The 26,001-nt window shown below is 31.2% G+C and overlaps 1 protein-coding gene across 3 annotated transcripts; it reads left to right on the forward strand.

Moving 5' to 3' along the window:
* Positions 1 to 4,479: 4,479 nt before the first annotated feature.
* Positions 4,480 to 25,767, forward strand: LOC127726521 (TGF-beta-activated kinase 1 and MAP3K7-binding protein 2-like). 3 transcript variants are annotated; one of them, XM_052233899.1, is made up of 8 exons: positions 4,480 to 4,736; positions 7,314 to 7,439; positions 9,770 to 10,970; positions 12,556 to 12,713; positions 16,375 to 16,471; positions 17,144 to 17,263; positions 17,553 to 17,750; positions 19,471 to 25,767. In XM_052233899.1, the coding sequence occupies exons 2-8, from the start codon at positions 7,338 to 7,340 to the stop codon at positions 19,491 to 19,493; spliced, it is 1,899 nt and encodes a 632-aa protein (XP_052089859.1). In that variant the 5' UTR covers positions 4,480 to 4,736; positions 7,314 to 7,337; the 3' UTR covers positions 19,494 to 25,767. The 3 variants fall into 3 exon arrangements, with proteins under 3 accessions (XP_052089859.1, XP_052089858.1, XP_052089857.1); XM_052233898.1 differs by having other exon boundaries at positions 4,480 to 4,783; positions 17,553 to 25,767; XM_052233897.1 differs by having other exon boundaries at positions 17,553 to 25,767.
* The last annotated feature ends 234 nt before the right edge of the window (positions 25,768 to 26,001 follow it).

Raw genomic sequence — 26,001 nt, forward strand, 5'->3', positions numbered from 1 at the left:
ATTTTTTTTCTCTGGTATATACTTACGTTTCAACGGCACTTGTCTCTGAAAAAACTTACCTATATATAAAGTAATAGGTATTTTTTTCAGAGACAAGTGCCTGTGTTATGTTTACCTAAATAATAGTTTGTGAAACATAATATATTATATTGCATAGTAGATGCATATCATTTTGGATCTTGTCACTTATAAATATAATAGGAATCTGATGTTCAGTGGTTGTCGTTTGTTGATGTGGTTCATAAGTGTTTCTCGTTTTTTATATAGACCGTTGGTTTTCCCGTTTGAATGGTTTTACACTAGTAATTTTTGGGGCCCTTTATACATGTTATAGCCTACTGTTCGGTGTGAGCCAAGGTTCCGTGTTGAAGACCGTACTTTGACCTATAATGGTTTACTTTTATAAATTTTGACTTGGATGGAGGGTTGTCTCATTGGCACTCATACCACATCTTCTTATATCTATATAAAGATAAGAAGATGTGGTATGATTGTCAATGAGACAACTCTCCACCACAGACCAAATGACGTAGAAGTTAGCAACAATAGGTCACCTTACGTAACAATGAGCAAAATCCATACCGCATAGTAAGCTATAAAAGACCCTGAAATGACACAAGCTAGTGTATAAAATAGACGAGATGTATGTACAAAACCGCGATCAAACAAAAACAAATATCATCGGATATACAACTACATCCAACCAGCTTATTGAACTTTAAATGAAGATGACTACAACCAAAGGTGTGATAGTAGGTTTGCATTAGGTTAGTGTAACATGTAAGAGGGTCTGGATGGGGTATCTCAATTAAGGTTCTTTATTTTTAAGCCATTTTTTCTCTGTTCTTCATTTTGTGTCCATTATTCTGGATTTTTTTATATTCCAACAATATCCATTATTCTCTATTCTGAATTAAGAATAGAGAGAAATAGGACCAAAAAATAGAATAGAGAACAATGGGGTGCTAAAATATAAAGAATAGAGAATAATGGGCAAAAAATATAAAGAATATAGAGAAAAATTACCTTACAGATTAAAGAAAACAGAAATAAAGGACCCTCCATCCAGACCTTCCAAAAGAGCGAAGTCCGTTTGGTTGTGTGGATAGTACTGATATATATATATAGCCATGCCCGGCCAGAATGGGAACATTCACGTTAAACAACTATTGCATTAGACAACATTAAGGGGTCCTTATATATGGTCTGTTGTAATTTTAGCTATGGCTAAATCTATATTCATATCCAACATTCTCGCTTTTATTCACTAGCAGCATAACTTCCAAACCCAATCTGCCCTTATTTGCATTTCTCAACGGCTCATTAACATTAGATATTTACCACTGCATGGACATTAAACGTCATGAACATATATTAGTATCAGTCAGGATTCTACTTCGTCAAAATTATCTCCCAATTACGCCACCTAATTTTTATAATCGTAAAAATGGAAGCCATTGTAGTGATGACGCGCTGTCAATTTAGCTCTTGAAAACTGATCAATTTATCCACATAGCAACATTACGATCCTTATATGCCAGTTGTATTTTAAAAGACAAATGTAAAAATAAGAAGATGTGGTATGATTGCCAATGAGATAACTCTCCACAAGAGACCAATTGACACAGAAATTAACAACTATAGGTCACCGTACGGCTTCAACAATGAGTAAAACCCATACCGCATAGTCAGCTATGAAAGACCCCGAAATGACAAATGTAAATCAATTCAAACGAGAAAACTAACGGCTTTAATTATGTACAAAATAATGAACTAAAACAAATATGATATACAGCAACAAACGACAACCACTGAATTACAGGCTCCTGACTTGGGACAGGCACATACAGAATGTGGCGGGGTTAAACTAGTTTCAAGGCGCGCCAACCCTCCCCTAACCTGGGACAGTGGTGTCACTGTACATGTAAAACATAAGAACAAACTTTAAAAATCAATTGAAAAGGGCTTAACACATCAGGTCGATACAAAGCAGAAATACATCTAACAAAAACACAGAGTGAACGTGGCAGGGTACGTATACATCCCATAAGCAAAAAGACACTAAGTAGAGATCTGAGAGTACTCGCAGTTACTGACAGCTAGTTCAAAGCCAATAACTAATAAAAAAAAATCATGCATCTAAGACTAAAATATCAATTAGTACACTGGCATCCAACATCCAATGGATTTAGTGCAAAGACGTCATAAACAGAGAAAAACATGACCTTGTTCAATGTCAAGATACAGGTATCGACAGATTGTAGAACCATGAATGTGCATATGGTTTTAAAAAAAAATAGTTTGATTTTAATTTACTGATAACAAAATCAATATTAATACCAATGTAAACAATATTCAAAGATCTAATAGTGTTGAATTGGTAACCTTTTAGAAAAAGTTAATTTAAATGATCGATAAGTTTACCCGGATCGTTTCCAGGTATCTAAATTTCTGGGCTCAGTAAACAACATCTCCGTAAAAATTAGGATGTGCTATTCCGTTTGAAATAAAATTTCTACAGGTACAACCAAACTTCCAAACCAAATCTGTATATCTATGGAAGAATTTAGTAAAGGTTTTAAATAATTTGTGGTAACGAAATCCCTGACTTTATAATTTACCAGTAATACATAGATTACGTTCATTAAAATCCAAAACGTCACAACAACCACAGGCATAGCGAACGAGTTGTGGTATATAAACACCGTAAGATGGTGCCAAAGGAACATATCACCGTCCAAAAAAGGAAAATTAACAATAGGGAACGAGAAATCGTCCCTGTTGTCGTGAATTTTAGTGTAGCCTGAGTTTCCCGTGTAAAACTGAAATATCTAAATCTAGGAAAGGACAGTTATTACCATTTATATTTGATTTATTTAAAGTAATTTCCTTGGGTTAATTTCGGCAGTATATTTAGAAAATTCTTGATTATTTAACGAACTAATATCATCAAGATAACGGTAAGTGTTGTTGATGTATCTACTAGCTATTGAGAATAATTCAATGTACTTTTATGCATTTGGTCAACTTAAAACTATTGTCTGATCTGTTTTATGGGGAATTATCGAAAGTTCAAAACTATTTAAAAAAAATCTAATAAAATATTTCGTGGAAGGGCAGACTAAAAATTTTCAGAGGTTGCAAGACTAACAACCCTAGATAACACACACACACAAAATGAAGTTTTATGAAGTTATGCATTTTAAAATCCACTTGTAAAGTCTGTCTTCAAGTACTTTTAGTAAAAATTTGTTATTCGAACACACCTATTCTGTTATGACTCATTAGAAAGGTATTTCACCTGACCCATACATTTCATTTTTAAGTATTTTAAAATTTTAATGTTATTATATCAACCAATACAGTAGCCTAAATTTATAAAAATTATAGAATCTGAAGCGAGGTGATGTATCAAATATTTTTCTTTAAGATGTTTTCAAGACAGAATAGTCAACTCAACCACACATGAACATTAAAAGGTGTACTCGACTTACTCTTTTCGATGAAATTATTTACCGTTTTATAGATTTTTTCAAAAAAACTGTCGCCGGGGGTAGAGATGCAAATAATTGCTTTAAATAGATCAATCTATTATCTTTCTTTGGAATTTTTTTCGGTGGAATTTATGCTTATGCACAAAAAAAGATCCACATGTATTTGCACCTACCCCAATCGACTTTTAAAGCCCATAGAAACAGATATAAACTATTCAAATTTGCCAAATTGGCCTTTTTAACCTTCTCTAATAAAGAGATCCATTTCTTTTGTTTAATTTCATCTGAGTTTCCGCCTAAGTATCCGAAAGAGCCGTGAAAGTGAATGGAACATAACATTGATTGATACCTAATGCGTTTTTAATTGAAGTTTTTGTTTTCCAAGATTCGGATTTGCATCAATGCCAACGTTCCTTTTGGTTCTTTATTGTTCCGGATATGTTACTTGGCAGATTCGAGTACACTGCTTGTAGGAAGATTGATTGAAATAAAAATAAGGAAACTAACGGTATGATTTCCAAAGAGACAGAATATACTGACTACAAACCATGATTTCAAAAGAGAACAACATACTGATTTTTGCTAAATGCAGTAAAAAAATAACATACCTTGCAGACAAAAACTCAAACACCGAATGACATGCTCCTTACTTCGGAAAAACAAAGAATGTGGTTGTGTTTTAACGTGTTTGTGAGCGCTCAACCAGGCTTTTCCCTCAGGCTTGCGGGAGACCAACATAAGAAGAAATTGTAAAATACGTTCGTTTAATGAGGTGTATGTCAAACATAACATTAGAGTCCAATTCAATAAATCAACGATTGACAAATATTTGTGTGTAAGACCAGCCATGAAAATAAATGTTTTACGAGTCCATGGTTGTCATATAATAATAGAAATCTCCACTTTAGTATAAAATCACTTTTACCAATAAAAGTACGGTAAATTTATTTTATCAAAACTTCAAAAATGAATAGACGTTACCTCCATTGGATTATTGTTTATCTGTTCCATGCAATACTGAGCCCTAAAATGACAATAAAACAACCACAAAACAATAAACACGGAAGTCTATAAGTTGTGTACTGATGCGCATGTGCATCATCGGCCATGACAGAGAATATTTCTCAAAAAGGAAGTCCGAAACGTTGCAAAAATTAATTTCAGGTTCAAAATACAGTTATTTTCTTGGTGCATTGGGAGAATTCAATGAGATTATGAAGAACGATCCTTCCCTTTATCTTGGTATGTTATGCCATCATTGAATCCGGTTCGTTCAGGTGACAATTCAGGTGATCACTTGACACATCTTCCCAAATATTTCATTGTAATCATTCTCTATATTTCTGTGTCACTATGTAGATCGAAGTTGACAGTCATGTTGTCCATCTCCATGCACCTCAAGCGGCTACAACATTCCCACCTCATATTTCTAAACCATATTCTATTTAAAACAAGATTTACATCAGTTTCTTATTTGCGGGTCAAGGTTACATCCCTAAAATTGACATCTTTATTTTTCATTAAGGGAAGACCTGTACCTATCACCAGTTTATCATTATCTCTGTTTGATATTATAGGAAAATCTTTTTTTTAAATTCAGCATACTGTTGGTACGAATATTACATATCTTTAGTGTTAATGTTGGTTTCTATGTCAGATTGAAATCAATTCAATAATTTACATTTATTATTTTATGTATTTTACGAATTTGATAGTTTGTAAATATTGTTATCAGTGACCCAATACTGATTGAGTTTCTTGATGACTTTACACCAAACCACATGGAAGTGAATCCAGGTGTGATGTCATACATGTTGTTAAACATGGATATGAGTCATGAATATCAATCAGTAGTACCTGTATTCATAATGGGAAATCCCAGTTGAGAGTTTACAAAATAGGTCAATAATGATTATGATCTCCCATCTTACTGTCATACATACCATTAGTCATTGATCTTTTCTATGCTAAATTGTATGGACACAACAAATTACTGCTATACAGGTAAATAATAAGATTTCCACCTTTCCCATACCATATTAACCTGTACATTGTTTCTGACTACTGTACATGTAATTCATAGAGGGAACATCCAAGTTCATGTTTACCTTTTACATTCATAATTTTTCAATTCAATATAAAAAAATTCAAATGAAATTGGAAACTTATATACAGTCATAGATATTAATCATGTTTATATGATGCAGCACATTGTACCTGGTGTTTTGAACATACCTTTTTAATGAATTAATCTTCTTGATGTTTATTTACTTTAAACAGGTTTGGGAGGATCCTCATAGATGGATACTATCCTCATTTATTGGTATTATAATCCAAAATGGGGATAAATTTTCAGTGTTATAGATCTTCCCCAACCTGTTTAAAACAAAAGTTATAGCTTTGCAGTTTCTTGGAGGTTTAATGATCGTTACCTCCAGTTTCAATTTAAACAAATAACATTTTGGTGTTAGGCATCTTGTAGCCACAACCCTTCCTATACTACCTGACTACTAACTGTATTTTCATGAAACTCATGACCGTCAAAGTGACTTCTCTCTTTCAGCCAAACATGGATTTCAGGGAGAATTGAAGGATGGCATTAATTGGCTGAAAGGGAATCAAATTATAAATTTTCCGACCATCGTTAACTTTTTTTTTACAAAGCCTTTTGCATGACAACTGTTTAGGTGGTATTTCCTTGTCTTTTCATTGCTTTTCATGCTTGTGGTCTGAATTAGCTGCAAACACAATTTGTCAAAAAAAAAACTAAACATCTCAAAATTGATTTTATTCTCATGTTTCTTGCTTATACATGTACATGTAGCTCTCTATAATCAGCACCCATCTGGCTATTTTAATGTTGGAGTAAAAGACTGGGGACCATTCAATTCAAATTTGTTGATAACATGTTTATGTTGTCAAATATCGTAATCGTTTGCGTTTGGATGGAGAATTTTCAAAAATCATGAGGCAACATTGGAGAATTTTACTGAAAATAGTGTGACATAAACTTCTCCCTGGAGCTTCTTTAGAGCTAAGTTGAGAATCCTAGAGTGACATAGTCACTCACTTCGCCTGGTGTGATGACCCTTGTAAGAAAAGAAATTCAAAGACGTAAATTTATTTCTTTAGAAAAGAGGTGAAATCATTGACTTTACAGATTGTTTGTATGTTATTTCATAGTCATCATAGAAACTAGTTTTTATGAAATATTTACTTTAACTTTCTGTACTTTAAGATATTAAGTCATGTAAGTTGTTAGTTTCTGACGAGAGAAAAAAATATAATTGTGTAAAGTTCTATAAATGACAATTTTAGACATAAATTGAAACAACTGTTACTCTAATTCTATTCTCAGGTATGATTTGAACTATATGAACAAGAATTAAAAAATAGGATACATTTTGCCTTTTATATTATTGGAAATACAATGTACCAAGCATTGAAGTGCAGTTAGCAAGCAGGCACTTCTATTTTAAGTGGTACCACTTCTCCTTATCAGTTTCATAAAGAGAAATCACTGCTCCCTATGATTCTGAAGTAGTGTGAGCCCCTGTACATGTTATGTGCATAAACAAATGATAAAAAAAGGAGTTTGAATTATGAGATTTAGCACATTTTGAATACATTTTTAGGCTTAGCCTAGTTAAATCATGCTTTTGAATTACTTAAACACATTAACAGATTTTAAGTTTTATTGCACCAGATACATGTGCATTTCGACAATCAATGTCCCTTGGATGAACCGGGTCTTAATAAGGAGTAATTGTTTGCAAAGTTTTTGTGTACATATGTAACAATAAGCTTTAAATTTTTCAGATATATTGTAATTATGGTAGAAGGATGACCACAACAGAAATTGGATTAAATGTTCAACTGCTTCAAGACTTAAAACAGAAATATCCAGAAGTTGCTGAACATGTTATATCTTTATGTGTTCGACAGGTACATGTATTTCATTATCATTAATAGACATTTATAGACAACTTTCAAATTAGTGCACTTTCCTGCACATTTCCTATGTCAGGCCAAAAATAAGATTGAAATTGTTTGATGTTGCCTACCTACATGACCTACCAACCTTAATAGCAGCCAACTTGAAAATTTTATGACTCAAATCGTTTCACATTTTTTTTTTAAAGTTTTTTTCATGCTCGAACTTTGTTTTCTTGTCTAAAACATGTAACTTATATATGTTGTTGGCAAATAAAATAAAATCCCTACCTACCCTACCCTACAAGGCATGGGTAGGCAACATCAAACAAAGAATTTGTTAGGGGTGGCCTCACAATGCTTATTTTATTACGTCACAGTAAGAACTGATTGTTCAATTATGCCGATTGTCCTTGGGTATACTTGTGTGATTCATTCATAAAAAACAATTTGAGATTGGTCTATAGTACTGAGCAGGGCAAAATGTGCACATTTCAGGCTTTTGGCCATGCAGGTCTTGAACCTTATGGTCCTTTTTGTCATACAAAATGTACTTTTGTAGGTCCCAATCTTTGATTAGAGGTAAGAACATAAAATTTAAGTATTTGTATTTAACTGAGGCTTCTTTTTACAGTAAATACTCTTCATGTGACTAAGGATTTGAAAAGGTGCATGTGTTAGTAAAAAATTTTCATTAAAAGAGATAGTTGAAGCCTCATAATCATATGAAATATTCAGTATATTCCATTTCAGTGAAATTCTACATAGACACTTTCAGATGCAGATCCAGGATTTTGAAAAAGGGGGAGCCCATGGACCCACAAACTAGACAAAAAATTGTAGTGAATCCGGTAAAAAGTCTGGAATAACCATAAATGAAGCTCCATAATGGGGGCCTGGGCACACCCCCTAATCCGCCCCTGAATTTTTAAAGTAAAACAGACAATGAAAAAATAAGGAGATTTGGTATGATTGTGAATGAGAAAACTCTCTACCGAAGTTCAAATAACGTGGATGTAAAAAAAAATGTGGGTCACTGTAACTTTATCACTAAACAAATCCTCTAGAGATATTTCAATAAAAAAAAAGTTTTAAAAGCGATTTCGATTTTTCAAATTTTACTGTTGAAAGTGGTGGGATATTGTATCAAATGAGAATTTGCATATATCATGTATATGATTGGAAAACATGTGCATGTTAAAATGTAGGTAACATCAGAGAGAGACTTCATTATTGATTTTTTACCAATGAAGAAGTGAGATCAAGTGGACCACACATTGACTATATAAAAATAATCAACCGTGTAAGGAAAGTAAACTTGTAAGAATTAAAGAAAATCAACTTTGGTAAAATGAAATTGCTGTAAACTTGGTTCAACCAACTGTTTTCAATTGCAAAGAGCATGAAGTGCTTATATCAAATATGACTGTCCATATGGTCCATTACAATAGACCTTTTCTAATCTTCAACAAATGATCCAATGATTTGGGATACTTGAACTATTGACATTATAATTTATACAACAATCATTTTTCTCTTGTGATATTCAAAATTTAATGGGAAAATCTGTGAATAGTTTGAATAGTACAATTTGATGTCCAGAAATGGAGGATATATATTGATAAGACTTATCTGACTAAAATACATATCCTGTGTCCATGCTACCCTAACAAGGTTCTGACAGCACTCTGTTTTACTTAATGTTCTAAAGACATTTCCAGAGATCATTGGGATTTGTTGTACTGATACATTGAACATGTTGAACATACCTTTAAAAATTTGAAGGCAGTAATTTGATTGGTCGACTTAATAATTAACAAACAGAAAGTAGAACGCCCTGACACACAATTTGTATTTCAATCAAATTGATCAATCACCAATTTTTCTTATCTTTTTTAAAGAGATTTTTCAAGATGTTGGGTATATATTTATGAACATAAATTTTTATGTCATAACTATAACAGAAGGGGGATATTGTTTTTTGATCTGTTTATTCATCTATCCTGTATCAGATAAAAGACACAGTTTAACATGTTTAAGGTAGATATAGGTACCAAGTTTTTATGGGCATGGTATCCTGTGTCCAATGGATGCTTGTTTTTATTTATATTTTAAAGTTGAAGTAATTTTTTTCAAAAGACAAGACCAGACAAAAAATAATCAAATAAGCACAAAAACTTTAAAAACAATAATCATGATAATCAGTTGTATTTGTAAGGAAATTATTATCTTAAATTTATATTATAATAAAACCAAAAAAAAATGTCAGTGGTGTTTTATACATTTTGCTGAATTACATGTACATATATACTGTATGACATACTTATTTTTTTTTATTACAGAATAAAAACGATAGAAAGAAATGTATAGAAGCTCTTGATAGAGAAACACCCAATGCTTTATTTGGAAACGAACAATATATACCTAATAAAATACAGGACATGCACATTAATGACCAACGTACAAGGAGTGATTCTGCATCAAGTGGAATAAGTAGTGCAAGCGCATCTAGTTCTTCCTCATATAAACTTCCTAGTGAATATAGACCTCCACCAATGGAGCCAAGTTTTACATCTGATTTTAATCAGTATGTTAAAAACCCTGGAAATTGTATACAGAACATTGAATGTCGTGTTGCATCTACAAGTCCCCAGACAAAGACTAATAATGTTCCACCAGGGATTCGGCAAATTCCAGTTCAACATTTTCAAACTATACGCAGTCCCCAAGAAAAACCTTCAGGAAGCTCACAAAATCCTTTAGTTTATAATATTTTATATCAACAAGGTGACAATAGACTACCACCAAGCAGTCATGCTGTTGGGCATCCTAATTATATTAATCAGCATGGAAATATTAACTATAGTTTGCAACGTTCACCCATCACTAGCCAAGCTTCAATGAATCAGGGTCCTCCTGTGGCCCAGCGGTCTTTCTCTGTGCAGCCTTTAGAACATGGGCAATTGAACATTATAAGATTACAACCGGGTGATAGAACTCCAGTGTATCAACCAGGGAACTATAATCCCTCTGGTTTGCATGGGTCACATAGTGAACCCTTTTTAACTGGCATGGACAATGGTGCAACACCTTGTAATAATTATTACACACCTTTGGTTGTAAATGTAGGGACGCCACCTACGTATCATCCTGAACACGGAATTTCTCAAAGTGCTAGTGACATCAACATAAGTGGGGCAGTTAATCCGCCCTCCTTTAAATACTTGCCAGATCCTTTAGGAGGAACTAGTCATGGTGATAATGGACATTTTTATCCTTATTATCCTAATGACTCTCATATTTCGGGACACCCTCCTATAGCGTCTCGGAGCAGTAGTTCCGAAAGTGATCACAGTGTGATAGGAAATCCAGACGGTGAAAGACGTCATGTGTCCACGTTGACTTTTCAACCAAAAGTGGTGCCGTCACCCAGTTCTAGTCATAGTAGTCTTAGTTCGGATTCATCTCATAATCATCCGCCTCCTCCCGACATTCCGAGGAGACAGTCTGGTAATATACAGGAGGAAGCAGCATATACTCAAGGTAAAACTTCATATGAAATGTAAATGTGCATATTATCAGGGCATATTTCAGGGGGTTGTTACTTTCATAATTCTAATGCATAAACTTCATGATCTTGTCACACGACAGTAAAATGAACACAGAGATAAGTGAGCTCTTAACCTCAATATCTATGAACATGATGAATACATTGTACAAACTATTTGCTTGGCATGAAATTGTGTAAGTCACCATGATAACGTGAACAAGATTTTTTTTTTATAAGATTTTCACTTTCTGTTGTGTCTGTATGTAATGGAATATCTGAAAAAATATTCAAGCAACCAGGAAGTAAATTAAATATAATTTTTTTTTGTATACAGTGTGTACACAAATGGTGTATATAGGTTACAGCTAGTATTAAAATTATGTTAATGGTTGAAATGAATGTTTCATGGTTTTATGACAATGCAAAAAAAAAATAATTCTTTAAAGAATTACTTTCCAAATTTTCTCATATTGTCTCAAAATTTAAGGCAGTAAGATGGTTGCTGAGAAAAATCAAGAGTGGTGCTGGAAATTCCAGGGTGGAGAAGCACTAACCGTAAATAGCTTGTGGTGATCCATATCTCCTGTCTGAATAAAGTATATGTGGGGTGAACTGTGAACCTAAACATGATCAATGGGGTAGCAACACAATGACAAAAACAATTAAAAATCAGTGTTCTCCCCAGATATTTCATTAAGCATCCTGGTAAACAGGGGAAATTGAAATACCATCTTCATTCTTGTTTCTAAAAATTATAACATCACATCCATAACATAATCTATAAGAAAACCAATTCAGATAACATCACATTCAAGAAATATAGTATCACATTACCATGATGCTAAAATGCCCTGGGGTGAACACTGAAAATAACTAAAAGACTCTTAGTTAGAGGGCAACATATACAGTCTTCATACATGTTGTATATGGATTAAACACAAACTTTATAAATTCTACTATCAACACTTAACTCTCCAAATAAGGCCACACTTAAAAATATTTTGGTTTGCCCAAAACCTACCCAAAGTAGAGACAGTGGGTAGGTAGGCATTTTCTTTTTTCGGCTAGGATAGATCATGTAGATTGAAGTGTCAGATGTTTTTTTAGTCTTCATGCCTATCTGATTAAAAAAAAATTTGCAATCAGGACAATAAAAGATTTGAGTAGGCAGCTATTTTCTGGGTAGGTAGGGTTAGGGCAAACAAACATATTCTTTTTTTTGGCCTAAGTTGCCTAACAAAACAAAAGTCTGAAAGTTACGGACATCATGGATAATTTTAAATGACACATAAACTAATTGATCAGCCAACTACAACAAATTCTTAAAACGACAAAAACAAAAAAAGAAGCAAAATTTAAAGAAAAAAGATATATACATTTATCATTTGTTATTATACATGTCATGCATGTTAGACATAAGATTCCTGGCTTGTTTTGTTGTACCTCTATTTCATGTTGTAGATATGAAAGTTGAAAATAATTTTTCAATTTTTCAGGACTGTTCACCATGTTAACTTTAAAAATTAGCATAAAATTTGTTTTGACACATGTTTCAATAATGAATTTTTTGTTTTTCAGCACTTATTAGTTTTCAGGATGATAGAATGTTAAAATTAAAACTTGATTTAGAATCAGAACTGAGAAAATTAGCCAAGCTAAGAAGTCAAGTGAATCAGATGGAGAAAAATATGTTAGAAAACAGACGCACCACGAGAAGTGTTAACTGTTCCCCTTCAGTAAGTATATATTGTAGAGGTCTAGACATAGACTTACAGTAGAACCTTGTTGTGTCGAACTCTGATGAGTCGAAGTAATTTCTCTGTCCCGTTAAAATTCCCCTTTGATCAATGCATAATTACCTCTGATGAGTCCAACTCGGTTGATTTGAATACTCGGTTAAGTTGAGTAAATTTTATTGTCCTGTCGATGTAAAATTAATGTAAATTGACCCCGATGTCTCGAAGTTCGAAAGTAAGAATTTTCGAAAGATGCAGACCTAATGATAAAATTTCAAATCAGATGTATTTATTACATTGTATGTAACCTAATCACTTTCAAAAGAGATTAAAGCTGAGTTAACATACTTGTTTGTATAACAGTTAAAATGACATATTTATGGTGACCGGTAATTAACACCTTTGTTCATCGTCCAAGCGGAACATTAGTGTGTGGAACATATTTAAACTGACATAAAAACAAAATGAATTTAAATGACCCAAGCCGAGATTAAGTGAATCGTTAGAATTAAAATTCATTAATTACAATAAATAAAAGGATTAAGACAATAATGATAGATTTATAATAATTTATTGTAAAATAGACGACCTAACCAGAGACCAATCAGAACTTGTTTCGTTCCGCGAGTGATTTCATAATTTATAGTGACTGACCTTTGTAAATATTGGTGTATATATACTTTTGATTTTATTTGTGCATGATTTGTATCTGTTCTTGTTTGTTTAATTATTATGAAATGATGAAGGACCAACGAAATATAGAGATTGAATACACAATCATTAAGTGTCATGTTGAAAAAAGGCACAATGTTCAAAGTATCTAGTTTACACAAATCTCATGTGGTATTTCATGTATTCTAAATGTATGATGACACACTCGACCTCGCATGAGTCAAACCTCTGATAAGTCGAATCATTTTAAGTCCGGTCCCTTTGACTTCGACATAATGAGGTTCGACTGTACTTTAGAAAACAGACACACCACAAGAAATGTTAACTGTTCCCATCAGCTTCAGTAAGTGTATACTGTAAAGGCCCAGATGTAGACTAACATTCAGGAAAATATTGTTTCCATGTGCTCAACATTAACGGTTGTTCAAAAGCTTCAATGCAATTTGACTGATCGAACAAGCAAGAAAGGTTTCGGCCATACTTCTTGGAGGGGGGGCATTGGTTTTCTCTTGCATATAGATGCTAATTCAGTGGCCACAGTGATTTATAAAGCTTTAAGGCTTTATATTTCAGAACAAATGTAAATGATCTGGACCATATGTGTTATGTCATGACCACATAGGTATATACTTATATGGTCCGATGAATATCACGTTTAACCTTTTTAAAGGTGCATTAGCTGTCAAATTCATGTTCATTGATTTGACTCAAATTCTCATATTTGATTTATAACATACTAAAATGTATATCCAAATTACAATAAGTCGGAAATAAACAGTCAACAATGCATGTACTCAATAATATATATCAGAATTTTGAGTGTATTTTAGTCTAGCCGCCATCTAAAGAACCATTTGGATTACCTCCGAAGACTGACAACAGTCACATAATCCGATATAACATGTATAAACTTCTTTTTACATTACTGTGACTTGACTGTTAGTGTTGCTCTCCACCTATTGCAACTTATTCAAAATTCTGGCCAAATTGCAATTTGTTTTATAAAACCAAACTGTTCAACTGGTCAGAAATTTGACCAAACTGCTGTAGAAAACCACAGTCAAGTCGTGAAAGTGCAAGGTGATAAAATAAAGCATACTTACAACATTGTACAATCCTATAAGACTTTAATTCCACTTCAATGTTATTATGAAAAATTCGTAAGGGTTCCGCGGAACCCAGTGTCTCTCCTACTTTTGCTGTTAATCGCAGGCTCAACAAAAATGAGGAAAAAAATTAATAAAAATATTCCTCTCTATACTATCTTTTGATTGTAAGTAGCTTCTGTCCAAGTTTGGTAAAAATCCAGGATAGTTTATGAATCTAATAAATGTTTTAAAAACTTAAACTGCAGACTGTAAGTAATGTTAACTGGAAGAAAAACTAAGTCCATTTATAAGTAAAATACGGAAAAAATGGAACAAAATTTTTACAAAATTTCCTTCTGGATACTATCTTATGATCATAAACAAGCTTCTTTTCAAGTTTGGTACAAATCCAAGATAGTTTAAGAAAGTTGTTAAAATTTTAAAAACTTTAACCACAGAGTGAATGTAATGTTAACTGGCAGAAAAACTAAGTCCATTTATTAGTAAAATACAGAAAAAATGGAATTTTTTTTTTACAAAATTTCCTTCTGGATACTATCTTATGATCATAAACAAGCTTCTTTCCAAGTTTGGTAGAAATCAAGGATAGTTTAAGAAAGTTATTAAAATTTCAAAAACTTTAACCACAGAGTGAATGTAATGTTTCCTGGCAGAAAAAACTAAGTCCATTTATAAGTAAAATACGGAAAAAATGGATTTTTTTTTTTACAAAATTTACTTTTGAATATTATATTATGATCATAAACAAGCTTCTTTCCAAGTTTGGTAGAAATCCAGAATGATTTAAGAAAGTTATTAAAATTTCAAAAACTTTAACCACAGAGTGAATATTTGTGGACGCCGACGACGACAACAACGCTGACGACGGAATGTAGGATCGCTATGTCTCGGTTTTTCGACAAAAGTCGAAGGCTCGACAAAAATCAGTCTAACAGTTTGTATCGAAATTTTATTGTTATTGTCATGCTAAAGGTGATGGATAGAAGTTTTGAATTGCTATAAAAATGTCCAAACTAAGGTTTCATACAATTTTTCTTTCTAAAAGTCTTCTATATTCATAAGAATCAGACTTCATTTGAAATAAACATTTTATATTCAGTAAAATATGTGTGAAATTACAATATGTTGTTAGGAAGTTTCCATGGGAGATAATCAATTTTTCTTTCGAAAAGTCTTCTATATTCAAAAGAATAATGTTTTAGGGTATCTCCCATGGAAACTTATAAACAACGTATTGTAATTTTACATATATTTTACTGAATATAGAAGACTTTTAGAAAGAAAAATTGTAGGAAAGCTTTGTTTGGACATTTTTATAGCAATTCAAAACTTCTATCCATCACCTTTAGCATGACAATAACAATAAAATTTCTATACAAACTGTTAGACTGATTTTTCAAAATAACATTGAAGCGGAATTATAGTCTTCTAGGATTGTAAGTATGCTTTATTTTATCAGCTTGCACTTTCACGACTTGACTGTGGTTTTCTACAGCAGTTTGTTCAAAATCTGACCAGTTGAACAGTTTGGTTTTATAAAACAAATTGCAATTAGGTCAGAATTTTGAATAAGTTGCAATAGGATGAGAGCAACACTAACAGTCAAGTAACAGTAAAATTTACAAAAGATGGTGTCAATTTTATGTAGTCAACTCCTACAACAGGTTTCAACCCAAATTCTTAAAATATCAAAGAAAGATTGCACACCTATTGAAGTGGTGCACCTCCTAACATGCCTAATATTGAGTTGTTCAGATAAAAAAAGAAATTCATTCAAATTTCAGTAAACATGAATGTTCATTACCCATTGATAGTAACATGTAAAAATTTATCCATCTTCCTGACTATCATGTGAAAACTTGAATTTACTCTATTTTTAGATTGAAGATGTTGCCAAGTTACGGGAGGTGAACCGAAGGTTACAGACAGACATCCAAGTGATGACAAGGGAGATTGATAATTATAATAATGGTCTATGTAAGTCTTTTATGCAGAAAGACCAAGTCTGTGTTTATGGGATACAGATTTTAAAAAAATAGCTATTTTATTAAAACAGCTTTTAAAATTTACTTAAAAAGTACAAAATTTTGATGCAGCTTACTTTTTTAATCAGGCCGTAGAACCCAACTTGACAGAATTATTTTGCGAAGTAATTTGTGTGCAAAATTCTTTATATAAGAATACAGTACTAATATAGTGGATTTAGGAATTTCAACTATTGTATCAGGACAATTTAACCCTCTCTTCTTGTAATTGTGGCATGCATGCATGAAGCCATGATAGTTTTGTTGTGACATGCTGATGGAATAAACAGAAGGATACTAACATGCCACTACAAATCATCATGTCGGTTTATCTAACAATAGCCGTCAGCGATAATGGCCAATCTTAAATAAAAAAAAGAGGTGGAAATACCTACGGGATTGTCAAGCTCATAAGTGGAAAATGAACTGACAATGCCATGGCAAAAAAAAAGAAAAGCGACCAAAAGACAAACAGCAGCCTACAAAATACAACATAGAAAACTGAAGACTGATCGACACCAACCTTACCAAAACCTGGGGTGATCATAGGTGCTCGGGGAGAGTAACTGTTATGTCTTTATAACAATATTTGTTAGATTAATGTTCTTTAATAATTGTTTTGTAGTACCATTAGGAGTCTGTGACCCTAATGCACTAGAGCAACAGAACTTTTTCCAGAACATGAATCCAGGACAAAGGGGGAGTATTTTTGCTCCCCCTCCTCCAGATCCACCTACCAGTGATTGTAAGTATGCAGTATTGCCAAAAAAATATGTACTTCTCTGACGTGATCACATATTTTCAACACCTGCCACACAAATTGTTATATAAAATTAGTAACATATGGAAATATTGTGACCAACTTAACTTCCATAAAATTTATGAAAAAATGTTGTTTTGTGTTTCGAACCAAATATATAACTAGTATGAACATGATAAAGATAGTCTGTATTTACAGTATCTATATTAATATTGTAATTCATAGCTGTTTGTTTCTGACATGATTAAGATTTGTATTTCTATTTTTGTTTCAGCACCACCACCACCTTTACCCCCACGGATCCATGCCATTCCTCCTGCCCCACCCCAACAACCTCCAGCAGGGTCAGGGGATTCAGATGGGGATGGAGAGCAGTGGAGTTGTTCAGCGTGTACCCTTCTAAATCATCCTGCCTTAAACAAGTGTGAATGCTGTGAAATGCCAAGAATCAACTCTTCACCCCCATCAACAGGTAGAGTGAGCCACACCCACCCAGGCAATCAACTGTGTTTCTGTCATGATAAATGATTCTTGTTAGAAGTTGAAAGTAGACTGTGATAATCATGTTTTATTCGATTTTTAGCCAGTAATCATTAAATTCTCATTTCACATTATATATATAAAAATAGAAAGAATGACATTGGTTTATCAGTAATCATAATGCAATAATATTATATGTGTGAAGTATGAGCATACAGGGCAGTTTTTGTTTGAATTGTTTATCCAAAACTTTTATATTCTTTTCAACATTTTAAATGACAAAAAGTGCAGAAATATAAATATCTGTGGAGGTATAGCGCCTGATGTGCATGACTTATTCTTTGTTGCTAAATGTTGTTTATAATTACATGTCAAGTTATTTTCACTCATTTTAAAATTTGCTCTTTTTTATGCCTAAAAATTTCAAAAACAAGATGGTATTTTTTTTCCTTTATATTGAAATGAAAATATAGGGTAATCATGAATATAATGAGAAACGTGACTTCATGGGTAAAATTTGCAATTTTTTTTACTAGCAAAAGCACAAAGAAAAGAACTAAATGATATTCTGTTTACTATTGCAATTCATTTTGTACAGGTTGAACATGTTATATCAAAACAAATGCAGTATTTACCTAGTCAATCACAAAATCAAAGAGCTATGCCAAATAAAAGTTTAAACAATTTTAAGTGAACATTCACTATCCATTTCTTCATCATTTGTGATAGCATGAAATATTTAGACCTGACACTTGCATTCATAGTTGTGTACAGACTTGGCCAAATTTTACATTTTGTGTGTATGCCATATCCTGATTTAAAATGTATTTTCCTTTTCCTACATACTTTAGTAAAGTTGTTGTGTTTTTTTCATGTCTTATTTTTTTTTTAAATATAAAAAGAATTTTTACTGTCAGTTGGGCTATCGCAAATAGAAATATATTTAGGTATTGCTCACTTATAGTTTTAAGATGAAAGTTATTGATTCTGGCTAATTTTGATTTTTTTTCTTTCGGGTTTGTTATTTTTACGGGAATTTCTCCTCAAAAGCAATAGTTTATGCTGAGTATTAATGTAATGAAAAAATCAGCAAGTAGGGTTAAACATTCAGTGATTTGAATTAATTTCTTGTTGCATATTAGTTAGAAACACACAAATCATGTCTTAGTGTAACACCAAAACTGATCTGACAATTAAAATATCCATATCATTCTTTGTTTAACCAACAAATAAGACAATTAAAGCTAGAAACCGGCAAAATGATTGGGCAAAAAACAATTTCAAAACTTCACTCATAGAAAATTTTCAAAAAGAAAAGACAATCTATTTTAATTACAGCTCTTTCTCCACACTTTACTTACAAGGATCAGTCAATGATCTATTTTACTTCCTGTTCTGAAATTCATTACGTCAACCAATGAAACTTAAACCTCTAAATATTTTAAGGAATGTTTTATCAAGGCAAATCCATAAAATCTCAAAAAGTTCTTTAAACAGAAAGCAAAAAAAAACATTGTCAGATCCTAAGCGAATTGGGACATGAGGGTCTGTATTTTGATCAGATTAGGCTATGGTAAAGATTTGTTAGATGGAGATGACAATGAAATTGCATGTGGGTCACGAGCATCTTAAGAATTTTGCATGCTATAAACAACCGTACACCTGTTTTTGTTTTTGTTTTCATTGTGTAAAATGTGTTTATTTCTTTGCAGGTGTATCTTCACATGGGACTTAACACCAGCATGCTAGTTTTGGACCTGGTTTTATTTTTATGATTTGAATGTCTCAGATGTTGTTATGTAGATTCAGATATAACCAATCCGACTACCTGACCAATTTTCATTCTCCATGAAAATCTTTCTTCTGTCTTTCATCGAAGCTCTACTTTTTTCAAAGCTTACAGTTACTGTGGATTTTTTTTTTTCATCACAAATTTTTTGCGAGTTAGCGGACTTCTTAGGGGATGTTTTATTTTAAGGTTTTAACAAACTCTACAAGAAAATCTACAGGCCAAATACATATATACAAGCTTATAAAGAATTTTGCATTTTGTTAAACTTTAAAATTTATGGTAAACCACTATCTTGGAATCTAAGAAAATTAGTGCCAGACAAAAAAATCTGAATCCACAGTATACATATTTATGTATTTATATTATGCAGTTTTAAATGTTGCTGTTTAGTCAAAATTTTTATGTTTGAAATTAAACTTGATGTTACCATGATACAAAGGAGTATTTTTTTATTTTTGTCCGTTTAATTATGAGTTTCTTGGAATAACTTGGGAGTTATAAATTTATATATTTGCTTCACTATATATTTTCAGTGTCACCAGATTTGTAATTGAACAATTTTTATAGAAGATTTCCAACCCTGTGATAGATTTATATACTCACTATATTGTTTTTGCACCGTAGGCCTATATGAAAAATGTCAGTGTTTCAGTTTCCTCTTTTTATTGTTATGGAGAGGAGTAATATATGTATTTGAAATGAAAATTAGGAGATGTGTGGTTTGAATAAAATTATTGAGATTGGTGATATATCTAATTAAAAATTTCTTCTTTTTTAACTTTCCACCATTGTGAGCACCAAGGGAAATAATGCAGACGTCTACCTACTTGAAACAATACTAAAGTTAAAACCTTTATGAAATTAAATATTGACAAATTTACCCTACTTTTTACACTGAAACCTGAAACTCTCCATTTTTGGTTGGCCACAATTCTATGTTTCAGTTTGTTTAAAAATAGAAAAAAATAACTTAACAGTTTATAAAGAATTTTTCAAACAGAGAGTTAATCTAAAGCCAGTATGTCCTATTGTTTTGTTCATAAATAGATTTATTTCTTTTGGAAAAGTATTTCATATACTCTATATAGCTTTTTTTGATATTTTGTCATTTGGTGACCGATTTATCAACTGTACACATGGTACACATCTGCAAATTTATAGACAAAAAATGGCAATACTGTGGATTCATTATTATTCGTTGGTTACTAATTCTTTTGGATATGTGGGTATTCAGTAAAACATATATTTTAAAAATTCATGAATTAAAAATTTTCCATAAGTTTGTATATTGAAATCAAAATTCCACGAAAATTCAATTTTTCCTCAATCCAATTGGTATCCTTGAAAATTAAGAAATCTCACAGTATCATAGATTTACTTTAATTTAAAGAAGAACTTTGAAAAAAGTATTTTGATTCACAAATTTTACTATGCATGCAGTTATCTATGCACAACCTTTGTCCACATGAGAAAATCCAGGTGTTTTTCAGGTAAATGAATTGAAAAAGTATAATACATAAAGGCAATTTTAGTTTTGATAATTTTTTTCTCATTTGTGATATCCATCTAAGATTGTATTAGGTATTTCAAAAATTGTACAAGATAGTGAAATATAACAGTTGCTGATTATTTTCAATTTATTAAGTTTTTCTTCAGAAATAATGGCAATTCAGAGTTGTAGTATTTTTTAAAAGACACAGCATAAAGTGAAACCTATGTAATACCTACCCCTTTTAAGAAAAAGCCTTCACAACATTACATAATAACTTCCATATAATCTGGCACTATGCTTCCAAAATAGATTTATGAAAGTTTCTTCCTTGAAAGCGTACATTTTTTCAATGAATTTAATTCCATTCAGAGAGATTTTTCATAAGAGGTTTTACTCCATATTAATCCAATTTTTGACTGATTTAATTTTGTATTTTACAAATGGCAGAAGTTTGTAACCTTTTAAAATATTGTCAACCACTCTTTATATGGCAAAAAGTCATATAGTTTGCTTTCCTGCTCCCATACATACCCTGAATTTTTATACTTAAGTATACTCTTAACAAATGAGCTGCATCGGATAAAAAAATCAATCTTATCCAAAAAAGTAAAATAACAAAAATCCTGAACTCTAAAGAAAATTCAAAAAGGAAAGTCCCTTATCAAATGGCAAATGAATATCAATACATCTGTCAACCTAAATCAGGTTGAAAAAATCTCTATGGAAAGTCTGTAACTGTTTCAAAATTTAGTTGATATAAGAACCCTTCAATACAGACCAAAATTCATCTTAAATTTTGTATTTGAATGTTCCAAAATCAATCAAAGACTTGTATGTTTACATGTGTACATGCACTTGTATAAGGTTGATTTCTATTTGATGCAGCTCACATATACACAATTTTGGCTAAGGTCAGGTCATTTACTATTTCCAAAATAGTAATAAGAATGTGTAAAATATTGAAAAAAATGAAATTATTTTAGATCCTACCCTTTTTAAGCTGGGAGGCAGGAAACAAACGAGTATATATATTTTTTGGCCTTATATGAATTCCACTTTACTTTCATATCTAGTTACACCATGCAATTGAAAACACATAGTAAGAATATGAAACAACCTGAAATAAGACATTTGCTCATGGATGTATTTATTTATCCCGCCATATTTTCAAGACAATCATTTTGTCTGTAACTGTAAAATAACTTGTGCTTTAGTGATTTTTCTAGAATAGATTAAATATATACATATAAAACAGAAAGCCATTCTTAAGCTTTAATTGAAGAATATTAAAAGAAAATGTACCATGAAAATTATCCATAAGAATTTTCATTTAAGCATTGTGAAACTTGAATGTTCATCATTATATTATTAATTTTAAAGGATTTTTAAGGATCTTTGATAACAATTTGAGGAATTCCAATCAATTATTGATTTTGTAGTTTTTGATGCATCAGAGTTTTTAACAGTTTGACAATATAGAAATCTGCAAGATGTAAAAGATAGTTACCCATTTCACCAAATATCTATGAGTAAAATCACTAGTAAGTTGCAAACATTTTAGTATAACTTAAGAACAATTTTAGTCGAGAGACTTTTTGTGAGTAATGCAAAGAATAGCTTTTTATCTACATTTAAACCATACATTTTTTTGAGGCGCCATGTTGAAGAATAAGCTTTCTGCTTTAGTTAAGGGGGGATAATAAAGAATTATTTCTGTTAATTAATGCAACAAAATGTGTTCAAACAAGCAATGTTTTGTACATGTACCATGCCTATAAAGATAAAGAGAGGCTTTATAGTTTTGGATTTCAGAAAATAATTGTATTTGAAGATTTACCTTTTATGAAAGATATTTTTTAATTGGAATAAAAAAACTTTCAAAAGAAATGGTCATGTTTCAGATTTTAATGATTATTTTAACAATTGGTACATATGCTTGTACCATGCTCACTTTATTGACTGTTACAAAACATTGAAACGAGGGTAGTGAATCTTGTTTACTAAACTGGAAGTGAAAATACCTCATTTTCAAGGCATTATAGTCATCAGCTTAAATATTTTCTTATCTCTTCACAGCATTTAGTAAAAAAAATCCAGTTAGCTGTAGTCATAGGAATATGTGATCAGCTAAATAAAAAAGTCTGTTTAGAACAAGTAGTGTACTTCATGTTCATTTCTTTCAATTGTTACTCAGATTTCAAGGTCTTTCATTTTAATGTGGAGATTGCAAAAATGTATGAGGCCAAAATGAATAAAAGTAATTGTGTTCAGTGTTTCCTTTCCTATCTTATTTATGTACCTCAAAATTTCTGTTGACCATTTTGGAAGTAAATCCTGACAACATTTACTCAAAAGTAAATTAACTGAGCAAAATAGTTTGAAAAAATTGAAGAAGGGAATGCTAAACATGGCTACATTTTTAGTTTGTCCTTACTATGTGTAGATAGATAAACTGCTACAAAACATTTTACAATGTATTTCTATAAAAATTGGTAAAATTATCTTAACATTCTGTGGCTAGATTTATTATGATATTAAAATTCATTTGTCATTGAAAGTATAAGAATTATGTGTTATAATGTACAGTGAAAACTGTTTAAAAAAGTCTATGCTCTAGATTTCTGATTAGACAGGTGTCTGGTTTATGCAATGTTAAGCTTTCCCATTTTTGATGTACAGAACACATCATTTGTTTAAATAGATAGAAACCAGAAGCATATTTAATATTAAAAATAGAAACTACAATTAATAAGTCTACAGACCATTGTTTACAAGTGAATAACAGTAAAAGGGCATTTTTGTTTTTAAAAAAAAGTATGGTAAAAAATAATGGTATCCTGAATAAATCATTGTTTTATGCATCAATTTTTGTTTAAAAAAATGTCAATTTTATGCTGTTTTCTAGAAAATGAAATATTCATGCAAAACCAATTTTACTTGAAAATCATGTAGATTTTGTGGTAAACATTATCTTTAATTGTGTATTACATTACTTTTGGAAAGCTAATTAATGTAAAAGAAAAAATGAATTTGTTGTTAGTTTTTCACCAGATCTTTTATCATCAAATTGTCTTAATAATGAAATGTTTTTCTCTGTAGTCCACTATAGCTGTTACTTAATAGAAGGTTACTCTCTTGTAGATGTTTTTTCTGTGGCTAATGACTTTGTGCAATGACTTATTTTAGAGAAAAACAGTACATTACAAGTTAATGTTTGTTTTTTTGATATTACTATTTCTTAGTTGTGTTTTCTATCTTTGAAGTTGTTAATTTTGGAAAAAAAGTATATTCAGAAATTACACACTAATTTGTTTGGATTTAGACAAGAATTGGACCTTTAATGTTGAATTGTGAAACGATTAGCAATCAAAAGGTTGTGATAATATTTAGAATGTTGAAGGATGTAAGTAAAATTGAAAACGAGACATACTTATAAAACATGTTCCAAAATGTTCAAATGGTTGTTCATTTATTTTCAAAAGTTTAAACTTCACATTTTTAAGGTTCAAATGAGATTACAGTAGTAATTTTTAATATTAGAACTAAAAATGGTTTGTGAAAAACATATTCAGACATAGAAGAGAGACATTACCTTTTTAGTGATTTTTTGACCGAAAAAATGACCATTGTATTTTAATGTACTGTATCTATATACTGTTAGATGATTTTATATTGTTTATCATGTTAAGAATCATGAATTCCATTTTAATAGTCCATTTATAGCTTACTCAGATGCTTATCTCACAAAATACAATCCCAGGATTTTTACTCTTCAGGTTTTTCATCTTGCCAAAAAAGGGGGGTCTTATTTCAGATTTGTTGTTCATGTTTGTCTCCTGTTGTTGGCTAAAAAATACTTATAATAACATTTCTGTGTAGTTGTTTCATCCATCTTTTGTAATGAACTAATTTCAAAAATGATATTTGTTCCTCTAGAGTAAAATTCCTGGAATTGATGAACATTTTTGCCAATTAAATATCCCTTATAAATTGTAAACAGAATCTGAATAGTAAGCCAAAAAAGTGTTGTCTATAAGTGAGTATTACTAAAAGATGATATATCTTTTTGATATACTTTGTTTTAAATATCTATTCAAAGAATGTTTGGTGAGATTGTTTTCTTTTTCAACAGACTTAATTGTAATTTGAAATAAGAAAAATCTATACAAATACAATGTCATACTTTTGGTACCATATCAATGGAGCAAAACCATAGATTTTAGAAACAGAAATATAATCTTGAACTATCTTGTTCAAAAGAAATGATATTTGCAATTTTCCTGTTTTCTATTTTCGTCCAATTACAAGATAAAACCTTCTTTTTTTTTATACCAAATACACATTAATTATATAAATACTGCAATTACTTCTTGTACTTAAATCTCATGGAAAAAATACTCCCATGATGAAATTTTTCTGTCCAAACAATCATGTATGTTAAACGATTTGAAAGATTTAAACAAACATTTCTTTTAAAATTTAAAACAAAATAAAGTAGAAAATGAGAATATCAAAAGGTATTAAATGCTAAAAATAGAATTGGTTACTATTTATAGACATTTTGGTTTGAATGTGGTGCTTGTATGAGTAGACTTTATATTGAGTCTTTTGAGTTTGTACTATATTAAAGCTTATAATAATATTTATGCACGATTCTGTGCATATGATTCACTTGTGTATAAAAATAATTATTATTATGAGAAATAAATTGTTGATATTTGATTACCTTTGTGTATTTTATTTTATGGTCAACTTCAATTTCATTAAGTCGTAATACTCATGTTACTAGAGTTTCAATCGAATGGTATGAGTAACTCAGAAACTCATCATTTTGACCTTTTAACCAGAGTCAAGTTCAACCACTCCTTAATTAGTTTTAGTCAAGTAGAGTAAAAAGGCAAGATGGTGGAGAATTTGTAGTAAAACGAAATTGATATGATTTTTATCAAATTTCAACTA

The sequence above is a fragment of the Mytilus californianus genome, unplaced genomic scaffold, assembly GCF_021869535.1.
Source record: "Mytilus californianus isolate M0D057914Y unplaced genomic scaffold, xbMytCali1.0.p SCAF_18, whole genome shotgun sequence".
NCBI classification, from domain to species: Eukaryota; Metazoa; Mollusca; class Bivalvia; order Mytilida; family Mytilidae; genus Mytilus; species Mytilus californianus.

Coding starts and splice junctions, on each gene's coding strand:
- LOC127726521 (XM_052233898.1), top strand. CDS start 7,338: ATGACCACAACAGAAATTGGATTAAATGTTCAACTGCTTCAAGACTTA. Junction 12,714..16,374: donor GTGTTAACTGTTCCCCTTCA/GTAAGTATATAT, acceptor CTCTATTTTTAG/ATTGAAGATGTTGCCAAGTT. Junction 17,264..17,552: donor AGATCCACCTACCAGTGATT/GTAAGTATGCAG, acceptor TTTTTGTTTCAG/CACCACCACCACCTTTACCC.